General features: G+C 49.6%; 1 protein-coding gene across 1 annotated transcript in view; it reads right to left on the bottom strand.

Moving 5' to 3' along the window:
• The window catches only part of ABHD17C (abhydrolase domain containing 17C, depalmitoylase), a 65,461-nt gene extending 51,899 nt beyond the window's left edge, over nucleotides 1-13,562 (bottom strand). Inside the window, exon 1 of the mRNA XM_032391914.1 lies at nucleotides 13,512-13,562. Within this exon, the coding sequence (XP_032247805.1) occupies nucleotides 13,512-13,562 (51 nt within the window). The remainder of the gene's footprint in view (nucleotides 1-13,511) is intronic.
• Between the last annotated feature and the right edge of the window lie 8,532 nt (nucleotides 13,563-22,094).

Below are 22,094 nucleotides of genomic sequence, written 5' to 3'. Positions count from 1 at the left end.
ATTAAAGTGATCAATTGGCACTATATGAAGAAAAGATTAGACTCCTTAGTGGTTTTTTTTTTTTTTTTTAGTTTTATTTATTTATTTGGGAGAGCGTGTGCATGAGGGGTAGGGGCAGAGGGTGAGGGAGAAGCAGACTCCCCACTGAGCAGGGAGCCCACTGAGGGCTCCATCCCAGGACCCTGGGGTCACCTGAGCTGAAAGCAGATGCTTAACTGATAGAGCCACCCAGGTGCCCCCAGACTCTTTAGTTTTTAAAAAGCATATTTTAAAAATGTATTTTTAACCTTCTTAAATTGATCCCAAAAAAGTTTTAAAGGGTTAACGACCCCTAGTACTCTGTGGGACATTTTGTGGAAAAGTAAGCACTGTGATCTACAACCTTCTGGTGGGAGTGTTAATTGATATCACTTTCTAGAAGGAAATTTGACAATATATATCAAAAGACTTAAAAGCATACCACATCTATAGCTGAGTAATTCTGGTTGGAATGTAGCCTAAAGAAATAACTTGTTTTGCACATAGATTTTTAAATAGTAGGATGTTTATGACAGCCTAGTTTATAATAGCAAAGAAAAAAAATGGACAACATCAAAGCCTGAAGTAAGTGATAGCATGTTTGGACAATGGACCAATGTGTGCTGTTAAAACAAATTGAAGGACCGCATTTAGTATCATAGGAAAATATCTATAATAGGTTGAATAAACACAGAGCACAAAATAGGTACAACACCATGTAAATGTACTTTTAAAAAGTTTAACCCCCGGGGGGGATAAAAAACTGTCCCTGGTCAGTGAGATTATAGAGATTTTATTTTGATTTGGTTGGCTGTTCATTTCTGGTGTCTGTGGATATTCCATACGTTCTGGGCATGTATTATTTTTATAATTAGGAGGGAATAATAAAGGTCATTTTAAGCCCAACGGGAAAAAGAAAGAGGAAAGAAAGTACTTTAGAGTAATGAAGATGTTCCAGCTATTTTAAGTTACTTCAAAAATTAACATCCCAAAGATAAAGTAACGTTCCATTCACATGGGAATAAGATAATGTTAATACAGCTCATATCAGCCGAGCTCTGTTAAGACCTACTACGCACCAGAAGTATGTCGTTCCCGCAGCAAATACAGAGACAGACGAGATCCCGAGATCCCGGAGGACCTGTTTTCCCTCTCTCCTTTGGAGTCTGCATTATCTGATGGTAGGACCTTCCTCAGGGCTGGGCTGGTATGTGCCCAGCCCAGGAATGCGCTTCCTGTCTGCCATGTTTCTTGCACTGGCTCCCTCCCTCCCTCTCCATCCACCCTTCTCTGACTTCCTCTCCCTGGTGATGAAGCTGGGGCTCGGTGACAGTGACAGCACTTCTGACGAAGAGCCTGGACTCACAGTCCTCTGTTGGCTCACGTCTCCTGACCTCTTCCTGCTTCCCTACTGAACTGCTCACAAACGCTGTCGTCCGCTGGACCTTGTCATCGTGCAGCGCTCTGTCATTCCTAGAGGGTGAACTTCCCTTCCCTGCCTGCGAGTTCCTCTTCTTCTGCCCCTTGCCTTCCCTCCGGCTGAACCTCCTCCACATTCTCTTGCTGCCCACCCCTTCCTCCATCAGACCGCCCAGAATGGCCTAATGGACGGTAACTCATGTCAATCATATTCTTGTTGGCACATTCGTATGCACCCCCCGCCATCCTTGTTGTCCCTCTGCTGTGCCCACTTTGCTGGGTCCCTTCCCTGGTTAGATCAAATGTTATTTAACAAAACATTATCGAGCACCTGTTCAAATCAGTAAAGAGCTGGGATATCCAGACCTCGTCCTTTTTAAGAACTGCTTTTTCTATGATTAAGTGTAGTAGGGTGGGAGGCAGCTTGGTTCGGTGCAGTAGGCCAGGATGGAGCGTGGGACAGATCTGGGTTGGAGTCCCGGTGTTGCCACCTTGGGCAGATTACTTCTCTGAACTCTAGTTACCCCATCTGTAAAAGGGAGTGACAGTACCTCTTAGGGAAAAAGTACCTTGTAAACTGATAAGAACTCAAAGGTTATGAGGGCAAACACTTGTGCAGGCTTGAACTCCAGCCCCTCAGAAACAGCTCACTGCCCCTTCCCCCTGTCCTGGGCTTCGAGAGTGATAAGTCTTGTGACTTTACTTCTTTGTGTGGGTGTATTGAAACTGCGCCTTCAATCAAAACGACCCTGGTTTTCACGTTCCCAGAGTGGGGAGCCCAGGTACAGAGGCAGCTACTTGCCGACCCGTGGAGGTGGCCTGGGGCTCCTTCGGCACGTCGTAATACGTGGTCTTAATCAGATACAGCAGCTCTGGCTCCCCAGCACAGAGATGCATTCTGTCCCTCCGCCCCCTTGAATTCGGGTTCACCCACGTTTGCTTTGAGTAGCAGAACAGGGTAGACGTGATTCTGTGAGACTCCCCAGGCTGGATTCCAAGAAGCCTCCCAGCTTCTGTCTGACTCTCTTGGTCGGTTTCCTTTGGGGAAAGCCGGCTGCCATGCTGTGAGGAACCTCATGCTATCCGCAAGGAGAGAGATGTCGGACCACCCCCTGGGCCCCTCCAACCCTCCCAGGCAGGGTGTGAGACACGCTCCGTGAGAGCAAAAGCCTTTAGGTGGTGGCAGCCTCAGCCACCAGCCGACTCAACCTTAGGAAGGACCCCACGCGGAGACCACCTAGCTAAACCCATCAACCCATGAGAACGATGAGAGATGATAAATCGTCTTGGCCGCCGAGTTTTGGAGTAATTTGCTATGTGCACTAGATAATGGGAACAAGAACATTTTTCATCATGCCATGGAAAATCGTCTTTATTAGAACCCATTGGAAGAAGTTTGCTTTGAAGCTTGATGCCAAGAAGACTTGAGTGACTAATTGTCCCTCTGTCATCCACTCACTTCCAATGAACACTGTGAGTTTTACGGTCCAGATTCGGTCCTTTTACATTAGCTGGACCAGAAAGCTCAGAGCCACATGCTGCCCTTTTTGAAGTTGGCATGTAGGTGATCTTTTGCAAGTATGGTTTGTTTTTTATTCTATTTTGTGGCCTCTCTGGTTTTTTCCCGTTTACTTTTAATTTTTTTTTTTTTAAGATTTTATTTATTTATTTGAGAGAGAGAATGAGAGACAGAGAGCACGAGAGGGACGAGGGTCAGAGGGAGAAGCAGACCCCCCGCTGAGCAGGGAGCCCGATGTGGGACTCGATCCCGGGACTCCAGGATCATGACCTGAGCTGAAGGCAGTCGCTTAACCAACTGAGCCACCCAGGCGCCCTCCCGTTTACTTTTAAACCCCCACTTTTATGCTAACTTAAAATTTCCATATCCCTGTAAGCTTTCTTAAATCATTTCTGTAAAAAGGTAGGGGGTAATTCATCTAAATAAATATAGTATTTTCCAGGAACTGCACGGGACTTACAAAGAGGTCACAAAGTTGCATGAGGCAGGGTCTTGCCATCAGGGAGAAAGATTCTTACAGAAATGACTCTCCTGGATATTATATAACCCTCATTATAACAATGACAAGAGAAATGCAGAAAGTGTTCCCAGAATACAGAATAATTCGCTCCCGTGTGGGGTTGGTGGTTGACACCTGCTCTGAGCTGGGCTTTGGAGGAACAAGGGGTCATTCTAAGTAAAGAGTACAGTACAAAGAATACGTTTGTTTCTCCTCCTAAGATAAATCCTTCCACTTCTGCCACTGACCCATCCCCTCCAGGATTATTCTAGAAACTTCTCGCTCTATCAGCTTTCATCTCTACTGCGCCCTGGACTCTTTCCTTTAGCTGACAAGGATTTCGACGTTTCCCCACCTTGTAAACAAATAAACAAACCCTCACCTTCCTGGCACCCTCCTATCCCTCAAGCTTCTGTGCCTATGTATGCCTTCACTGCCAAGCTTTTGGAAAGAGTGGTCTCTATTCACGACCTCCACTTTGTCGATAGTCAATAACCCCATAAGCTGGTGGTTCTCAGACTTGTCTACCCATTAAAACTCTCTGAGTATTTCTTTAAACTTCCAGAGCCCAGGTCACACCTCGGAGCTATAAATCACAATCTCTAGGGGCAGGACCCAGGACCCAGGAAATTCCAGTTTCAGTTGGGAGTCCCTGCCACGGCCTCTGGCGGCCCGTTTCCTCCAAGGCCACCAGTCACATGACTCTCTATTGGCTAAATCTAATGCTACCTTCTTATTCTTTATCCTGCCATTTTCCCAAAGCATTGGAAGTAGCTGGCTACCAGCTAAGTACAAAGCCCGGGCATTCAAAGACTTCCGTGGCATGGCCTCTCACCAAACCCGAGCGTGGTGCTGCTTAGATAAATGGGTTTGGTGGGACGGAAGAGAGAGCGCTGGGGCAGGACCCGGAACCCAGAGAAGATGCCCATTCTGTAATCTGGAACGGGCACCAGGAGGGTGGACACAGCTTCCGACCACAGGGGAACATGCTGTGACGCAGGCAGAACGTGTCTGTTCACTCAGCACCCATGCTGTTCCGGGTCCGTGCCAGCCCTGGGAAGCGCTGACGCAGCCAAACAGGAAGGGCTGGGGGCGCCCAGGGCGTGCTCGCACTCCACCCCGGGGAAAGGCTCCTCAGAGACGGTGACTCCTGAGCCAGAGAAAGTATCCCGAGCGTGTAGGGACAGGCCATGTAAGTGGCAAGCAGGACGCTGGCCAGAATCTGGAGAGAGAGAATTCCCATTTGTGCAGCCCCACCTCTGTGCCAGGCAGTAAATAGGACATTGGCCGGTCGCCGTCCCCAGGAAGCAGACTCTGTCTCTGGGACAGAGATAAGCCTGCAGGAAGTTTACCAGGCAGGGCTCTTGGCATCGGCCCCTGCGAAAGGGACGGGAAGGAGACAGGAGTAGACAGAGGGAAGCTGGTGGGTGGGGTGGGCTCGAGGAAGCCCTCACTGCCTGCTCGGGGATCTCCGACGACCAGAGGGTTTGAACAACTTCTCAGCGGTCACACAGCTTGTGCGTCTCAGAGAAGAAATCCGCTTCTGATTCTGATTCACCCTCGTTCATGCAGTCTCCGTTCTGGACACAGAGTGGTATCACCTCCAAGGATGTGAAAATTCGCTTTTGGGGGCAAAACAACTTTAGATATCGCAGTGATTTGTGGCTCTCCGAAGGGGCCCAGAACGTGACAAATGTATACTATTATTTGTGCTATTAAAATTTCCTGGGGCGAGATAATTAGGGGGAAAAATGTCTAAAAAGGCTTGGGGAGGGGGACAATAGTGGCACAAAGGTTGGGAAACGCTGCTCTGGGGGAACTCAGGTGGGGTTAAGAGGTGTAACGTAAAATCAGATTATACATATTGGGACTAAATTGTGGAGGAATTAGAAAATGTCAGGGCCAGGCAGTGGGGAACCATCTGGGACTCTCCATCAGAGAAGTAACATCTGTTTTAGAAATGTACCAGGAACAGCAGCATGAAGGATGGGTCAGACGGGGATGATGAAGGCAGAGCAGATGGGAGGCCATCACCACACACCAATGGGAGGTGAAGAGAGTGAGAGCCCACCATTGACCCAACCTTAAATCCATGATTTTATCTAGAGATTCTTAACTTATTAATTCTTCAAAGGCTCTGTTTCTAAGTCAGGTCACATTCTGAGGTTCTGAGTGATCATGAATTCTGGGGGAATTGTGCTCAGCTCACACTTGGATGTAGAATGTGGTTTAGAGCAATTGATGGTGAATAGTAGATGAGACATAGGACCCTATTTTGTTTTCAGGGGAAGGGGGTTATTTTCTAAGACAGAGGAGACTTGGTCTTTTTGCGGGCAGGGAGGTAGGACACAGTGAGAAGAAACTGAAGACTCCGGAGGGGAGGCTGACAGAGTGAGAGGAAAGGGAGGACAGTAGAGAATCAAAAGCACAAAGAGAGGACCAGCGTTGACCAAAGACAACAGGTCGTCCGCAAGTTCGGTTGCAAATGAGAGTGGGAAGGTGAAGACCTGAAGAGGATAAGTAGTGAAGGTGGAGGGGTTCTCCAGCTGGTCCATAAGCTGCACGCATGGTTCTCTGCCAGGAGGACGAGCAGGGGACAAGGGCTGGAAAGGCTAACATGGAAATCTGAGGTTTGAAACACTGCCTTAGAGTATGTGACAATGTGTGACCATATGCTGAACAGCAGTGAGGACCTGGCTGAGACTCCAGAAAGCCATTCATTGAGAAAGAACTTTGCTGAGTCATGACATTTATAAAACCAACCTTCCCTGTGCTTGATCAAACCCTGAGCTTTACGAGGGAAATCTCGGGACAGGTTCTTAGTCTTTGAAATTGCTCATCTAATTAAAAAAACAAAGCCTAAGCATCACGTCCACCATTAAATCAAGAGAAGAAAAAAATAGCACACGATTTAACATTCTGTTGGTTTCATATTCAGTGCCAAAAAAATATTTCTAACAAATCCAGCCCTGCATTCAAATAATTTCCAGATCTGCGAACTTGGGGATGAGAATGACGTGTTACAATGAAAGAAGGAAATCTTGGGAGACTTGAGAGGGGCGGTTGTGTTCTCCAGTCAGATATGGAATGGCAGAGGGGTGTCGCTTCCATACGGATTCTGCCATAGATCCGGCGGATGGCTGGGCAGAGAACCTCATGTATCTACGTGCACCACTATGCTCATTGAACTGGACGTGACTGCAAGAGCTGTTGGGACCCGCACCAGTACTGCTGTGGGGCTACTGCAAGTCAGAGTGATAATCGTATCCATTCATGAACAAAATTTTGTCAGAATCTCTGCAATAAGTCCCCGCTCAATCTATGAGGGGATAAGCCATGGAGAAAATGGTGGGATCCTACATTTGTATTTCAGATGCAGACAACCCTCCCTTCCCTGCCCCAAGCTCCACTGTCCAGTCGGGAGATGTGGAAGAGCCAGGACAGAGTAATGAGCTCTTGGACCCAGGGGAGAAAGGACCAAAGATGCCAGAGCTACCTCAGCATAAAGGAGAGAAGAAGCCTTGTGACAGCTCTTGGCTTGATGTGCTGGTGGTCGCCAAGAGTGTAGGTTCTAGACATTACATTGCTCTGATTAGGCAAGTCCAGTCCTCAGAACTTTGACCTGAAGAGAGTATGTTTTTGCCTTTAGTCTAGAGTCTTAGTGTCCCATTACCCTACACAACCTTGCCCAGAGGACCTTTGCCTTGTTTTGAATGCTTAACCACCACAAACCTACCCGAGTGACCTGGGACAGTAACTCTCAGGTGCTGTCATTGGAACACTGGTCCATGTTCTGTTTCTCCATCTGGAAGATCCAGAGAACAGGAACATCTGGTATCCCAAGTATGTTGAAAGATTTAGATTAAGGCAACCCACATACAATATGATTAAAGAGCACTGTGAAAATGTCAAATGCTATAAATATGGATAATATAATGATAACTGAGAAGGAGCTTGGTTAATTGAAGCCAGTCCCCAGAGCTATCCTGTAATTATGGGATGCTTGTGTCAGATCTGCCCTGGAGCATGGCAGGGACCTCTTATGCAAACAGGCAGGTCACATCATTTGCATCTCACTAATTTCTGAGATACAGCTTAAACACAGAGGACAGTGAGATGCATTCCTACGAGTTTTGACAAGTCAAGAGGATTTCTTGACCTGAACACTGTTTGTCTGTCTGTCTATCTTTATGGCATGTGACCTCAGCCATGGATCGGCAGTTCTAAGAGAGACTAGGTCCTCTACAAATCTGAGTGTGAGGGTCCAGGAAAAGGTTTCCTTCAGCCTGGATAGATGCAAAAGAAATAAAAAACATCAGGGATGTGGGATATATACTTTTAAGGTCAACTATTCCTAAATCAATAACTAGGACTTCAGTGTTTAACAACATTACCTTTTGTGGATGTGTTACTAGAACTCCCGATTCTCCATTCAGATCTTGATGTGTTGCCATGTCCCCCAGTAAGGCAATTGTGTTCTTAATTTGGCAGACTGGAACCACCAGAGCACCGAACCCTTGTAGATCCGTTTATTTAAAAAACGTTGTTGAGGAGTGAGTCTGGATGGGATTGGTGTTGACATTTGCACTCGCCCTGCCATGTGCCACAGATGTGGGTGCGCACGTGGGATTTCATTGCGGGGCCTCTCGCTGGATGACCTCAACTTCCAGGTCTTGAACACCAGCCCCCTCCTTCCCCACATCTTCTGTTCGCTTCCCAGGCTTCCCCAAAGGATCCCAGCCTCCTCTACTCAGCATGTCCACATCTGAGCTCAGTTTCTTCCCTGACCCCCACCCCACAAAGCCAGAACCTACTCCTATGTTCCCACCTCAGTGGGAACTCACTGTCCTGAAGCCAGAGACTGAAGTTTTGGTATTATCTTACATTTTTTCCTTTCCACCCTCTATCTCTGGCTAATGTGGGTTTTGCCAGCTCTAATTTCTGTCATTGAATCCATCCCCACCTTAATCCAAACTACGATCCTCTCTTGCCCAGATTTCTGTCTTCGTTTCCAGTCTCTGGAAACTTAATTCCTGATGCCCATTAAATTTGATGATGTCCCTGCTTCAATTATAAAATATAAAATCCTTCAGTCATGTCCCTCGATATCAGATAAGGTCTACATTCCTTCATATGGTCTCTGAGCCCCTTCTTATCTCCCCAACTCCATCGCTAATCACTCCCAAGCTCACAAGAACCTTCTCTCAATTCTCCCTATCCTTGTGAGCCTGCATTTACTACACTCTATCATGACCTCAAATCACGTTATTACCGGAGTTATTGGGCAGGCAGGCCAGACTGCCCCCTTCCAAATACCTTTCCCAGGTGCATGGGAGACTCCTCCTGTGTAAGTCAAACCTGTCCTCCACAACAACTGGCTACCCAGGTCTGTCTGGGTGTCTGTCTCCCTCTTCTTCTAAATCCAGTCTAAAGCCCTCCTGATCAGGTCACTCTCTCCAGGACATAAACATCCTCCGCAACCCTCCCAAGGGGTGTTCCTTCCTTAGTCAAGTGGCACGGGCCTGTTTCAAAGAATGTTGGTGTTGGGCTTGGTTGTACTGTTATTTAGAGACTCTGACAGTCAGAATTTCTTCTTTATGGCTACCAAATTCCTCCAGCTCTAATTCCAGCTATTCTTCCCTTTGAGACCATCAGTCGAGGAAGGAAGAGTTTCACACATCCTCCCACCCTATCCCCGCCTTCACTCCCAAACTAAGAGTAGAGACCCATGAAGGGACCAGTCCCTTCCTTCACGGTACCTGGCCTTGGAGTTTGATTCTCACCTGTTTATAGAAGAACCCTGATCACAGGTGACTTAGAAACTCCACTTTATTTTTGAAAATCTAATGACATAGGTTTATTTTGTTCTTTTATGTAATATCTATTAAAAGAATCATTAATCTATCAAGTTTTTTTTTTTAATTTTATTTATTTATTTGACAGATACATAGTGAGAGAGGGAACACAAGCAGGGGGAGTGGGAGAGGGAGAAGCAGGCTTCCCGAGGAGCAGGGAGCCCGGCGCGGGGCTCGATCCCAAGACCCTGGGATCATGACCTGAGCCGAAGGCAGACACTTAAAGACTGAGCCACCCAGGCGCCCCTAATCTATCAAGTTTTAAGACAAATATTATTTGGAAAATAATGTGAAAAATGCCTGGCCGTTTGCTGTGTCAAATAAGGAGAAAGGATAGATTTTTTAAAAAAAAACAGATCAATACCCTCTAGCTCCATCCGCGTCGTTGCAAATGGCAAGATTTCTTTTTTGGGATGGCTGAGTAATACTCCATTGCATATATATGCCACATCTTCTTTATCCATTCTTCTGTTGATGGACATCTGGAGGGTATTATGCTAAGTGAAATAAGTCAATCAGAGAATGACAGCTATCATATGATCTCACTGATACGTGGAATTTAAGAAACAAAGCAGAGGATCATAGGGGAAGAGAGGAAAAAATGAAACAAGACGAAACCAGAGAGGGAGACAAACCATAAGAGTCTCTTATCATAGGAAACAAACTGAGGGTTGCTGGAGGGGAGGAGGGTGGGGGATGGGGTAAGTGGATGATGGGCATTAAAGAGGGCACGTGATGTAATGAGCAGTGGGTGTTATATAAGACTGATGAATCACTGACCTCTACCCCTGAAACCAATAATACATTATATGTTAATTGAAAAAGAAAGAAAATAAATAAAGGCACATTTCGCTTAAACAAAAAACAGATCAATAAACTCTGAGAATGCAGAGCAGAAAATCTGAGCAAATTTGCTCTAGATACCACAGCCTTCAAGGAAGGAAGGGACTGAGACAATGGTGCGAGGAAGACGGTACGATGGGCTGGAATGGATTTCCAGAGTGGTTCTCTCCTTGGCCACCCTCCTCTTACCTGCCAATCCCCAGTCTTGGATAAATATAAACACCTGTCTCTCTTGCATGCCAAGCATTGCGATGAAAAACTAGACCACATTAGACAACACCACGTATGCCCTCAACACCACCCACGAGTCTTCTTCTTTGTTGATGCCAAGCCAACCACACCTGAGTATTGCATGCAACTCCGGAGCCACAGATCCAGAGAGATGGAGACAGGTTGACCCATGCTCGGCTTCGAGACTCAAGCCCTGCCTTCTGAGGATTCTTGAAAGAATGCTTGATATTTAGCCCAAGGCACAGAAGAGCTGACATCTGAAGTCTGATAGTGCTTTAGGAGGTGGTAAGGAGTAGAGCTCAGGCTAGCCGCCAGAGATGCAGAGAGCAGCACTCAAGGGTCAGTCTAGGGAAGGACCTTGCAAGAGCTCCCCACAAACGGAGTGGGTTGTGTCAGGAGACAGTTCTCTTTCATTGGAGCCGATGTATCAGTCTTCTCTTTGACAGGCGGCTGGGCTAGCTTTGGGACCCCTCGTAATCAAGAGAGCTTATTCTGTGCTGTAGCTTTCCAATGTATTAAGATATTTACTCATTATGTACAACGGATAGGTTCATCATAACCGAAAGTGGGTCTCTGCATGGGGGTAGGAGGATACAAACGTGAAAAGGTCCCTGCTGTGTGGTATGGGAAGTGGAAGACCAGGAGGGTCTGTGAGACACCCGGTGGGAGGCTGAGTACAGCTGGAGAGGTCAGAGAAGGATTTTTTTTTAATCAAGGAGGTGGGTTTTTAGCTCAATCTTGTCGAATTTGGACAATGTGTTCATAAAGAACAGGGGGCGTGTGTAGACGTGCAGAAGAATACGTATGTGTATGTGTAGGTATGTACAATGGTGCAAATGGCAAGAAGCTTTAAAAGCAGTGTAAGACCAGATTTTAAATGGCCGTGATGCTTTACGGTCGTCATGGGACAACGAGGCACAGAACAAAGTCATTACGTTGGTGTCGTGGGCGGCCATGAGGGGGTGCAGGAGCTAGTGTGGGCTCTGGAGCGGGAGGGGCCGGGAGAATTCTGAATCGGGGCGTGGAGCAGGGAGTAAGGAGGATGAGGTGGAGTCGATAATATTTCAGAGGTAGAACCCGCAAAGCTGAGAGATGAGTCTGGGGTGGGGAGGCAGCGTCAGTTGAATACGACTCAGAAATTTCTGGCCAGAGCATCTCGGTGGAGGAGGAGGAGACTGGCAGGACGGGGACGTGGTTGAGGCTGATTTTGAGCACATCGAGCTACAGGTGCCCATGGGACATCCGGCCGGGGCAGTGCCGATCCTCAGAAGTTTGGGCCCAGAGCCCGGGGGAGAGAAGCAGGTAACAAACCGTCAGACGTCAGCATGGAGTGGGGGCCTCTGCCTGGGATCCCTCCTTCCGCCTTCCCTGGAGACAGAACCCCCTTTTGTCTGGGAATGGCGCTAAGCTTCCTGCCCCGTAGTCCCAGATCCCAGGTTCTCACCAGAGCCACCAAGTCCTCACGTCACCACGTGTCCTGCTCACTGTTGCTTGACCCAAGGTTGGATCAAGACAAGTGAACATGATTCCTTTGTGGGGATTTTTATTTTTTAATTTAAAGAAAATTTCCAATATATGTAAAAGTAGGAAACACGTAGCGTAACAAAGCCCCGTGCACTTAATACTCAGCTTCAGCAAGGACCGAGTTGTGGCCAATCTTGTTTCCATTCTACCTGCATCTACGTCCTCTCCTCCCATATTATTCCGGCTTGAAGTCAGACGCCTGGGGTTTCGCTCTCTGGTGCAGTCGGGGTGGGATGTACGTAAAGGACGGGAATGTCTTGCAGTCATGCTGCTCTCGTGTTCGAAGCCAGTTTGACATAAGAGAGGATGAAACTGGCCTGAAGAAACGTTAGAGAGAAAGAGTCCTGGTAATTTGGGCATCTGATATTCCAGAGGCCTCTTCACTGTTTGGAGGACCAACCTGTGGATTCCATGAGCCGAAAATCGCTCTTCCTGCCTTCGCCGGGTCAAGTGGGATTTCTGTCCCTGCAACCGAGCGTCCTGACTAAGACACATCCGTGTTCCCCGACTGAATGCATCCATGCTGGTGTCCCTAAAAACACCTTCCCTCCACCCAAGAACGTCCAAATCCCCCAGCGCCTCCTTAATGAGAGCTTCCGTCACCCCAGAGCGGGAGGACCTCTCCCACCTGCGAACCTGGGGCCCTGGATCCCAGGTTCATGACTCACCTTCTGTGCTGTTCCACGTCTGTTGGCGCTCTGCCCCAGACCGGGAGCCCCCGAAAACAGGAGCTCATCGGTAGCTCTTCTCCCCATCTTCACCCTCCAACATCACCCACAGTATCAGTTCTCATAAATCTGGCTGAATGAGAAAGCAAAGTTCAATTTTGTTAAGCAAAGTTTCAACGCCACTTAAAGCCTGAGAGACACGGATGGAGAGACGTTTCGGGCAATTTCTCTAGGGTTCTTTCAAATCAGGTCTGTGCTGAGGAGAGGGAGTCCGTGATGACGGTTTCGAAATAAAGTCCTAATGAAACCAAGAGGGCAGCATTAGTCGCATAATACTAATTTAATGAGAACCCAAAGGCCACCAACTACTCTCCTGCTCAGTAAAGCCCCACTGGGGAAATGTCCCAGACCGTGTTTTCTTCGGTGTCAAAGCAGAATTGCGTGTTTTCCATCCGACGCTTCTCGGCCCGGAGCGTGAGCTGGGCTCCTCCGCGGGGTTCTGCGTCCGCTGGCCTGGCCCCCGTCCAAGACAAGGCCCTGCTGATGTCCACAGTGCCGGCTCGTGGGCCACGCTCTGTGGCAGCTGTTCACCATGCCCTCCACCCACGGCCACGTGCCCAGACCACAGGGAGCTTTCCCTGACTCCTCACCCCAGACGCTGTGGTTTGACGCCCCGGGGGTGTGGCTGGGCTTTGGAAATTTTAAAACATCCGCAAGGGATGTGAGTGTGCAGACAAGTTTGGGAACCAGACCAAGAACTGGAGCCCACCGCTGCGACTTTCTGATGGCGGGTTGTCTTGGGCAAGTCATCCCACTTCCCTGAGCAGCACAGCGGTGATAAAACATGTATGTCCCCTCTCTCTTGCTCCCTCTCTCTCTCTCAAGGAATAATCTAGATAAGGCATGGGGAACATTCTGTAACCTCTCGAGTTTACGGTGAAGGTGAGGCGTTCCTGGGGCTGCGTCCAGATCAGGCGCTCCAACATGATGCCCACTCACCCCACTTGTGACTGTCGACACTTGACGTGTGGCTGGTGCCTCGTGTTGAAAATATTTCAGATATTTTGGATTAAACAAAATGTATTATTAAAATTAACTTTGGGGGGCGCCTGGGTGGCTCAGTGGGTTAAGCGTCTGCTTTCGGCTCAAGTCATGATCTCGGGGTCCTGGGATCGAGCCCCGCGTCGGGCTCCCTGCTCAGCGGGAAGCCTGCTTCTCCCTCTGCCACTCCCCCTGCTTGTGCACTCAATCTCTTTCTCTCTTTCTCTCTCTGAAATAAATAAAATATTTTTAAAAAATAAAATAAAATTAATTTTGCCTGTTTCTTTTTTTCCTTTTGTAATGTGGCTACTGGATAATGTAAAGTAACATACGTGACTCGCCTTGTGTTTCTACTGGAGAGTGCTGGCCTGGGCACTTGAAAGCAATGGCCGGTGACCAAATGTTAACTTGACATTCCTAAGTGCTAGCAGAGGAATTCTAAACTCCTCCGTGGGAGCCAATAAATATTTAAAAGAATATCTTGCGATGAATGAGCTACTTCTATGTCCCGGCAGTCGGTGAACGGAAGTATATTTAGTTTCAAGGCGGTGCAGATATGGAATGGGGTTCTCAGAGGCAGAACTCAAAAGATAAATGCTGTCCTCGAAGGGGAAAAGAGATGGATCAACACTGAAACAGACCTGGCTCGGCAAAGCACCGTCATTGTGAGGGGAGCGTGGCAAACAGGACCCGGTACCTCTGCTCCCATCCCTCCTTGTCCCTGTGCCTTCTGGGCCTTTCCATGGTCCTACAAGACAGCCTGACTTCCAGCTGCCCGGGCTTCCTGGCCGGAGCCCGGAGCAAAGAGAAATCTGCCCTGGGTTCAGGATTAGGGTACAAACAGCCCCACCACTGGGGCCACACAACCCAGCAAATTCCACAGCGCAGGAGGATTTCACGACAGTTAAGGAGCTTGTCTGAGGTCAGAGAGTCCAGCACGGCTCCCGGGGCTCTGGAACAAAGCCTGCCGTCTGCAGCAGAGAACTGGTCTCTGTTTGAAAAGCAGATCGGGGCTTGCTGCTGGGTCCTAGGTGAGAGCGTGTGCTGGATGTGAGTCACTGAAGGACCAAACCTGCCACGAGGATCTGGGTGCTGGCCACCCCCCTGAGCCACTGGGTAGAGTGGGCACAACAGCAGTGCACCATGGGAACATGGCAGCCGAGGCTGGGCCTGAATAGGTGTAGAGGCACAAGTAAGTTCTACACACAGGACACGTGCCGAGTCACCCCCCTCTGTTGCCCTACAGGCAACAGCTCACACCCATGGCCTCCCGGGGAGGGCTCCCGATGACAGGCTGGTGGGGGAAGGAAGAACCGGGGCCTGGATCATGAAGCAGTACGCTCAGGGTGTTGGTTCATGCCCCAAATGGGCTGCGGCCAGGACAGCGACACCCAGGGATGGTCCTGAGAATAGCAGGAAAGGAGCAGACAGCCCCTCACTGAGCACAACTTCTGACCGTACATCTGGTCATCCGGTGACATGGAGAGAGAAGTAGCTCAAGACAATAAAACTGTCATCCCAGAGAAGAGAAACGCAGACCTACTCAAGAAAAAAACAGGCTTGCCAAGCGGTGTTGTTCACCCAGATCAGCTTGTGGGGATGACTTATAAGCTGAACGTGTCACCCAGAGTCTGTGTGCACTCTTTGTGTAGCAGCACTCGGGTGGTCGGGAGCAGGTGCAAGGAAAACCATGAGGTGGGTCCAACCAGGATTGGAGTTTTGTCAGCCAGATATGATAGAGGGCCAAAGGGCGAAGGGAAGTGGCAGTAATTTAAAGAACTGATTGCAATGGCAGCAAGCAGAGAGATGCAGGGCGGGGACAGGATATTGAAGATGGAATGAGGGAGGATAATTGGAGGATTGACGTCAAAGGGTTATTGAAGTGGATTCCAGAGACAGTAGGTCAGAAGGAGAGCAAGGTGCTTGCAATGAAGGCTCCAGCAAAGGAAAATTTACCAGGTGTGCTAGGTCTAGACCATGATGATGCCAAGGGGTTGCACTGGGGTGGAGGGAAGGAGGTTAAGGAATAGCAAGGCCAACACTGGATATTTAGGTACTGAAGTACACACACACACACACACACACACACATACACACACACATACACAATGGAATACTGCTCGGCCATCAAAAAGAATGAAATCTTGCCATTTGCAATGACATGAATAGAGCTAGAATGTATTATGCTAAGCGAAATAAGTCTGAGAAAGACAAATACCATATGATTTCATTTTAAGAAACAAAACAGATGCACATATGGAAAGGGGGGGAAAAAGGAGAGAGGGTGGCAAACCATAAGAGATTCTTAACTATAGAGAACAGACTGAGGGTTGATGGAAGGAGTTGGGTGGGGGATGGGCTGGGTGGGGGATGGGCATCAAGGGAGGCACCTGTTGTGAGGAGCACTGGGTGTTGTATGTGATGAACCACTGACTTCTACTCCTGAAACCAATATTATGCTGTATGTTAACTAACTAAAATTTATTTTTTTTAAAGATTTTATTTATTTATTTGGCAGAGAGAGACACAGCGAGAGAGGGAACACAAGCAGGGGGAGTGGGAGAGGGAGAAGCAGACTTCCCGCGGAGCAGGGAGCCTGATGCGGGGCTCGATCCCAGGACCCCGGGATCATGACCTGAGCCGAAGGCAGACGCTCAACGACTGAGCCACCCAGCGCCCCAACTAACTAAAATTTAAATAAAAATTTCTTAGAAAGAATTTATTGCTAGCCACAAATAAAGTGGTAACCCTCTGAGGTAGGTTTTATTCCCACTTTACAGATTTGGAAACAGTGAATTCCTTTACCCCTGTGCCCAAAGTAACAGCCAAGTGGGCAACTCAGGTGCCCTCGGGCTTAAACTGAATTAGGAGCTTTAAGCAAGAGAAAACTTTCATAAAAACTTCCAGATCTTTGAGGGGTTGCGGAGGGAGGAGTTCTTATTACAAAAGCAATACATGTCTATTATAATATGTGAATATAGGCAGGCAAAAGAACACAAAGAATGTGACAATCCGATCAACCGTGTCAACTGTCACTAATTCATCAACATGCAAAAAAAAATTTTCCCCATCGTACCTTTGGCTGACCCCTACACTGTGCCTGGGTAGGCTGAGCTCCCGGGTCAGCAGGAGGCTGCAGAGCCGAGAAAGATTTCAGAGACCGTGCAGATGAGCAGGCCCACCGTGCAGGAGCGGCCAGAGAAGACATGCTCAGTCAGCACCTGAGCCCGGGGCTGAGGCTCCAGGAGGACCGCACCCTCGCAGTAAGGACAGGGTACTGGGAGAAAGGGCTGCACCCTAGCAGCTGCGGTAAGACTGCAAAGACCTGCCCTAACCAAGCCTGAAACCAATGCTCACGTCTCAACATGACCAAAACAATTTGTTGGTGATTTCACCGTGGGCAAGAACAAAACCTAATACTCTCTAGAGGAATCGGACGACCCAGTGCCTCTGTCATCTGCCGTGTACAGTATTTGGCATAAGATAAAATTATTAGACATGCAAAGGGACGGGGTAAAGAGACCAACGATCAAGAAATAAAACAGTCCTTAGATGCAGGGTCTGAGATGACCCTAATACTGGGGATGGTAGAAGACAGGGCTTCCTTTGATCTAAATCCCTCCATGGGTGACTCCCTGGCTTGACAGGGTTGGACGGTTACCCTTTCTCTTCCATGGCATTTAAAAGGGTTCCTCAAAAACCCCTGTGTTCCCCATCTCTGGGTTGATGCATTTTCTCCTGGTTGGTTGCTTACAGCTCCTTCCTTAGCCCCTGAGAATCCTATGGTCCAGTCCCCTGTTGGACTCACCTTGACCAGGACCTAAGAAGATCCTAAACTGACTCTCTGTTTCCCTCCTGCCTCCAGAAATGCTCACCTGTTTTTTGGTCCCAGAATAATCTGGGAGGGCAGTCAGATCCCAAAGCCTGGTCACCAGAGTGGTCATGCCAGTGTTTCCTAAGTTAGACTCCTTGGGCGTCAATTAAGTGTCAGTCCCTTGGTTTCTGAAACTTCTAGACACATGCCTAGATCTCCAGTCATCCCTTCTGAGCCCATTTTGTTAGGTTTGAAGGGAGGAGCAGGCCCCCCGGCCACCCCAGTCTCTCCAGACTTTTTCTAGCCTGGAGGTAGGTGGTTGCCTAAGGCTCACAAAATCTTTTACAAATGCAGGTGGTGGTCCCACATCTCACTTTGGTTGGTCCAGGGCTGTACAATAAAGGGTTAACTCAGCAGGCTTGGGATAGTCATGCTTGCACATTCCGAAGAAAGGACTGGCCCTTCTCGGTCTCCTATGACGTAACCTATGCATCCCTGGAATGTTCTGCCTGATAAGAGTATCTTTGCATACCTGGGACCTTGGACCACACCAGACAGCTTCACGTTAACCATGTGATTTACGATGAGGGCCTCAGGCGACCCTGTATCTCTGTGAACGCTGGAGATCCAGAGACTGTAGCTAAGGTCAGTCGAGCAGGTACTCCGTGCCCACATGACCGACCCTGGATAAACCCTGGACACCAGCACGCAGGCTGGGGGGACTTCGTGTGTATTGTCACACCTCATTTCGGAGAGAATTAAGTACTACCCCTACAACTCTGCTGGGAGAAGGACAAAGGAAGCTCATTCCCTGGAACCCGGGCTCTGCCCTATGTCCCTTTTCCTTTTGCTGATTTTCCCCTCTGTCCTTTTGCTACACTACACCATACGTACGGCAGCTTCCCTGAGTTCTGTGCATCCTTCCGAATCACCGAATCTGAGAACGTTCTGGAAACCCCAACACTGGGACCAACAGTAAAACTACAATAGTTACTTTCATAACACAGCTGCAGTACTTAAAAAAAATCTCAAACCCCCAGAAAATCACGGAGGCGAATATAACAAACACCCATGTACCTGTCACACGGAATAAATAAATGCATTTTGTCATATTTGCTTCACTTCTTCCTTCATTTTCCTTTTTTGATTAAGAAATAAAACCTCCTAGGGGCACCTGGGTGGCTCAGTGGTTAAGCGTCTGCCTTCGGCTCAGGTCATGGTCCCAGGGTCCTGGGATCGAGCCCCGCATCAGGCTCCCTGCTCTGTGGGGAGCCTGCTTCTCCTTCTCCCTCTGCCGCTCCCTGTGCTTGTGCTGTTTCCCTCTCTCAGAATTAATGGTCTTCCCCGGAATATCAGGGAATATTAGGAATATTGTTTTTGACAATGTAAGGGCAAAAAAATGATCCCGGTACACAGAATATCCCAGAATGATTCTTTCCATGCTGCTGTGAACAGAATCAGTTCAGTTTTCCACTAACATTCATTCGGTGACCACTTACTGAGCACTCCCCACGTGCCAGGCCATTGGCCATGGAGTGGAAAAGGAGAAAGGGATGGGGCTTAAAGAGACGCACAGACAGAACGCAAAGGAAGGTCACGTGTGGAAAAGCCTCCCAGGTTGGAAGGATTACGGAAGTCTTCCTGGAGAAGGTGGCATAGCACATTGATTCCTTAGATATTTGTATTTAATTAATATGCATTTTTGAGCCATTACTGTGTCCCACGCCCTACACAATGTGAAGGCCGTGGGACCACCGTGATGAATATGGCAAAGCCAGACTCCGTGTCTGCAGAGTTCCCACCAAGCATGGGTCACCCTAGTGTGCAGAGGGGGTGAACACAGGGTGCTACAGCCGGAGGAGGGACAGCTCACCACCTCAAGGAGGGGCTTGTGAAGGCTTCTGGGAGACAGGGGCAAGGCAGTCTTGTGCTTGAAGGACATACAGGATCGCTGGAAGCAGATAGTGAAAGGAAAGGCACTCTTTGCAAAGCCCGCAGCACGTGCAAAGGCACGGTGGTAGGAGGGAGGATCCTCAGTCAATCTTCCCAGAGCAGAACAAGTGTCATAGAAAGTGACTCAGTGAATGGTGGGGGTCTGTTTGTGACCAGCTGAGGGACTCCTGAATGTGGACAGCCGCTCAGCAAAGTGAACCTAGTGGAATAAAACCCAGGCGAGAATGGTGGGTGGAGATACCCCAGAGACTGGTGGGCATGGATGTCGGAAGCCTCGTATTCCTCATGTGACGATCATCTCTCACGTGTGATTTAAAAACTTGTCTTGGAAAAAAAGGAGAGGAAATGGGACTTATCACGTACTGGATGATAGAATTTTCCATTTTCTCCTAACGCGGAGTTCCCTTCTCTGCGGGAAAGCCAGAAGCCATGACGTAGGAGCATCAATGAAGCACCAACACAAACACACGTCCCCGAAGGGTGGTCAGCGGACAGACTTCTTCAGGACACTCACCAGCTGATGTCACAGTGAAGTCGGATACAATTACTCATCACCGTTCTGTGAACGAACAGAAAAGGGGGGAAACCCGGGGAAGGTTAAGAAAACCGTAGATTACAAATTATTCCAGGCATCGCCCTCATACCAGGCACTTCTGCGCGTGCTCTCCCGAGGGAACAGAGGGAAGATCCTTCTGGAGTTGCTCTTTCTGTGCTTACCCTTGGGATATATTACCCTCCAGATTATGGCGGCCTCGGACGTGCCGTCATCCAGGTCCAGAGTCACGGAGCAGAACAGCCCCTCGGGAGGGGGTCTGCCTCAGCCACCTGCGCTTTGCCCGGAGTGCAGACACACCACCAGCCTGTGCTCTTAGTCCAGTTGCAGAGCCCTGAGCACTGGCCTCCCTCTGCCCGGCCCTCAGGGCTGGTACTGCGTTGTGAGCTCAGCCCAGCTGCCTTCCTCTGGCTCCTTCCAGAAATCTCCCCCCACCCCCGCAACTCACTCTTCTCTGAACTCACTCAGGCTTTTCAATGGCTAATCTAGGCCATGTGATTTTAGTTTGCATTAGTAGAAACACGGAACCCAAAAGGAGAGGACAGCCCCGCTCTGAGCTGTCACACCAACCCAGTGACAGGGTCGGGCTGAGGGGCATACGTAGGGCACCCAGCATGGTGTTCGGTACGTAAGAAGTGCTATATGATGTACAGTCCAGCATCGTTCATTACTGTTATCATTCTGTTCTCGGAACTGTGCCCCCGCTACAGAAAGCACAGGACCACAGCCCTAAGGCGTCCTCGCGTCTCGGCAGCAATCCAGATTAGGGAGCACCTACGCAGTCAGGCACTGGGCACCGGTGGGTCAGCGTCTCCCCCCTCCAAGGATCCCCATCTATAGCGGGAAGAGGACGAGGGTCCGAAGAGAGTTTCAGGGAAAGCAGAGGGTAGGAAGGTGGCTGAGAGAGACAGCCCTCTCTCCCGGCAAATCTCACCAGCGGCGCTTGGTCCTGGGGGGGGACCCGGAGGCTGCCAGCCAGCCCTGGGGCAGCCCACTGCCGGGCGGGGCCCATGGGCTGTGTTCCCAGGAGCGTCTGTCTGAACCCGAGCTCCCCACATGCGTCCAGCTTGGCTCCAGTCCCAGTGGGATGGGGCGAGTGCTGGGCCCCTGGGTGGAGGCGGCAGGGGGCCCTCCCTCCCTGAATGAAAGCACCCATGCAGACGCAGTGCTGGCTCGTGTCTCCACCAGTCGCTCAGAAACCGCCCTTCCCCTCGCGCCTGCCCTTGGGCTCAGGGGGTCCAGTGCAGCCCCGCGGTCCACACACTTGGAAGAGAACGATGTTCCTGTGGTCATAGCCACTCACCCAACTCATGGCACTCGTGTCACCCTAAGCCAACGACGTTCCCCATGCAGCGGGGTGACGGGGGTCCCCGGGCCCTCCGGGAAGCAGACCCCGCCTCCCCCGTGCAGACACCACGGGCCCCGTGAGGCTGGGCTGAGCGAACACACTCATCACACAACAGCCCTGCGAAGCTGAAGAGGGGAGCTCAGGGGACCATGACTCAGCCTTCTGGAGCTCCCCAGCCCCTTCCCAGCAAACACATCATTCATAGAGTGGGGTGACCGCAGGTTCTGGGACCGCCTGTGTCGTCCAGGCACATTTCTTAACAGCCCAGAGGCCCCGATTCTGTCTGTGTTGAGATGGTGCATTGAGATCATTTCAAAGTCTCACAGTAGCTGGGTGACCGGCCGCCACTTTGCCCGGGTCTGAGGGATTCCCGGGACGTCAGGTCTTCAGCGCTAAACGCACGGCAGGTCCAGGAAGACCAGGACGGCCGGTCACCCCAGCGGGGCTTGTCACAGAGCAGATGACCCATAGTGGCAGCTGGTGACACATCCTATCCCTGTCTCCACAGCCTCCAACAGCAGCTGGTGCTGGGGGCTCACTGCTGGGGGCCTGTCCTGTGCAGCGTGTGTGTGTGTGTGTGCGTCCACGCAGTCCTCAGAGCCAGCCTCGGGCCGGGTCGCTGTCATCTCCGGTTTGCAGAGGGGGAAATGGAAGAGCCAGGATTTGAACCAGGAACCAGTAATGGGATTCCTTGCTGCACAGTCTTACTCAACCCGCTATGCCCTCTTCCCTCAAACGTATCAAGCCCGATGTCCCAGGCGTTGCTCTAGGTGCTCAAGCCGTGCTCATTCAGTTATTTCCTACAATGA

This window comes from Phoca vitulina, unplaced genomic scaffold (assembly GCF_004348235.1).
Source record: "Phoca vitulina isolate PV1807 unplaced genomic scaffold, GSC_HSeal_1.0 scaffold65, whole genome shotgun sequence".
NCBI classification, from domain to species: Eukaryota; Metazoa; Chordata; class Mammalia; order Carnivora; family Phocidae; genus Phoca; species Phoca vitulina.
This window is presented reverse-complemented; position numbering and strand designations above follow the sequence as displayed.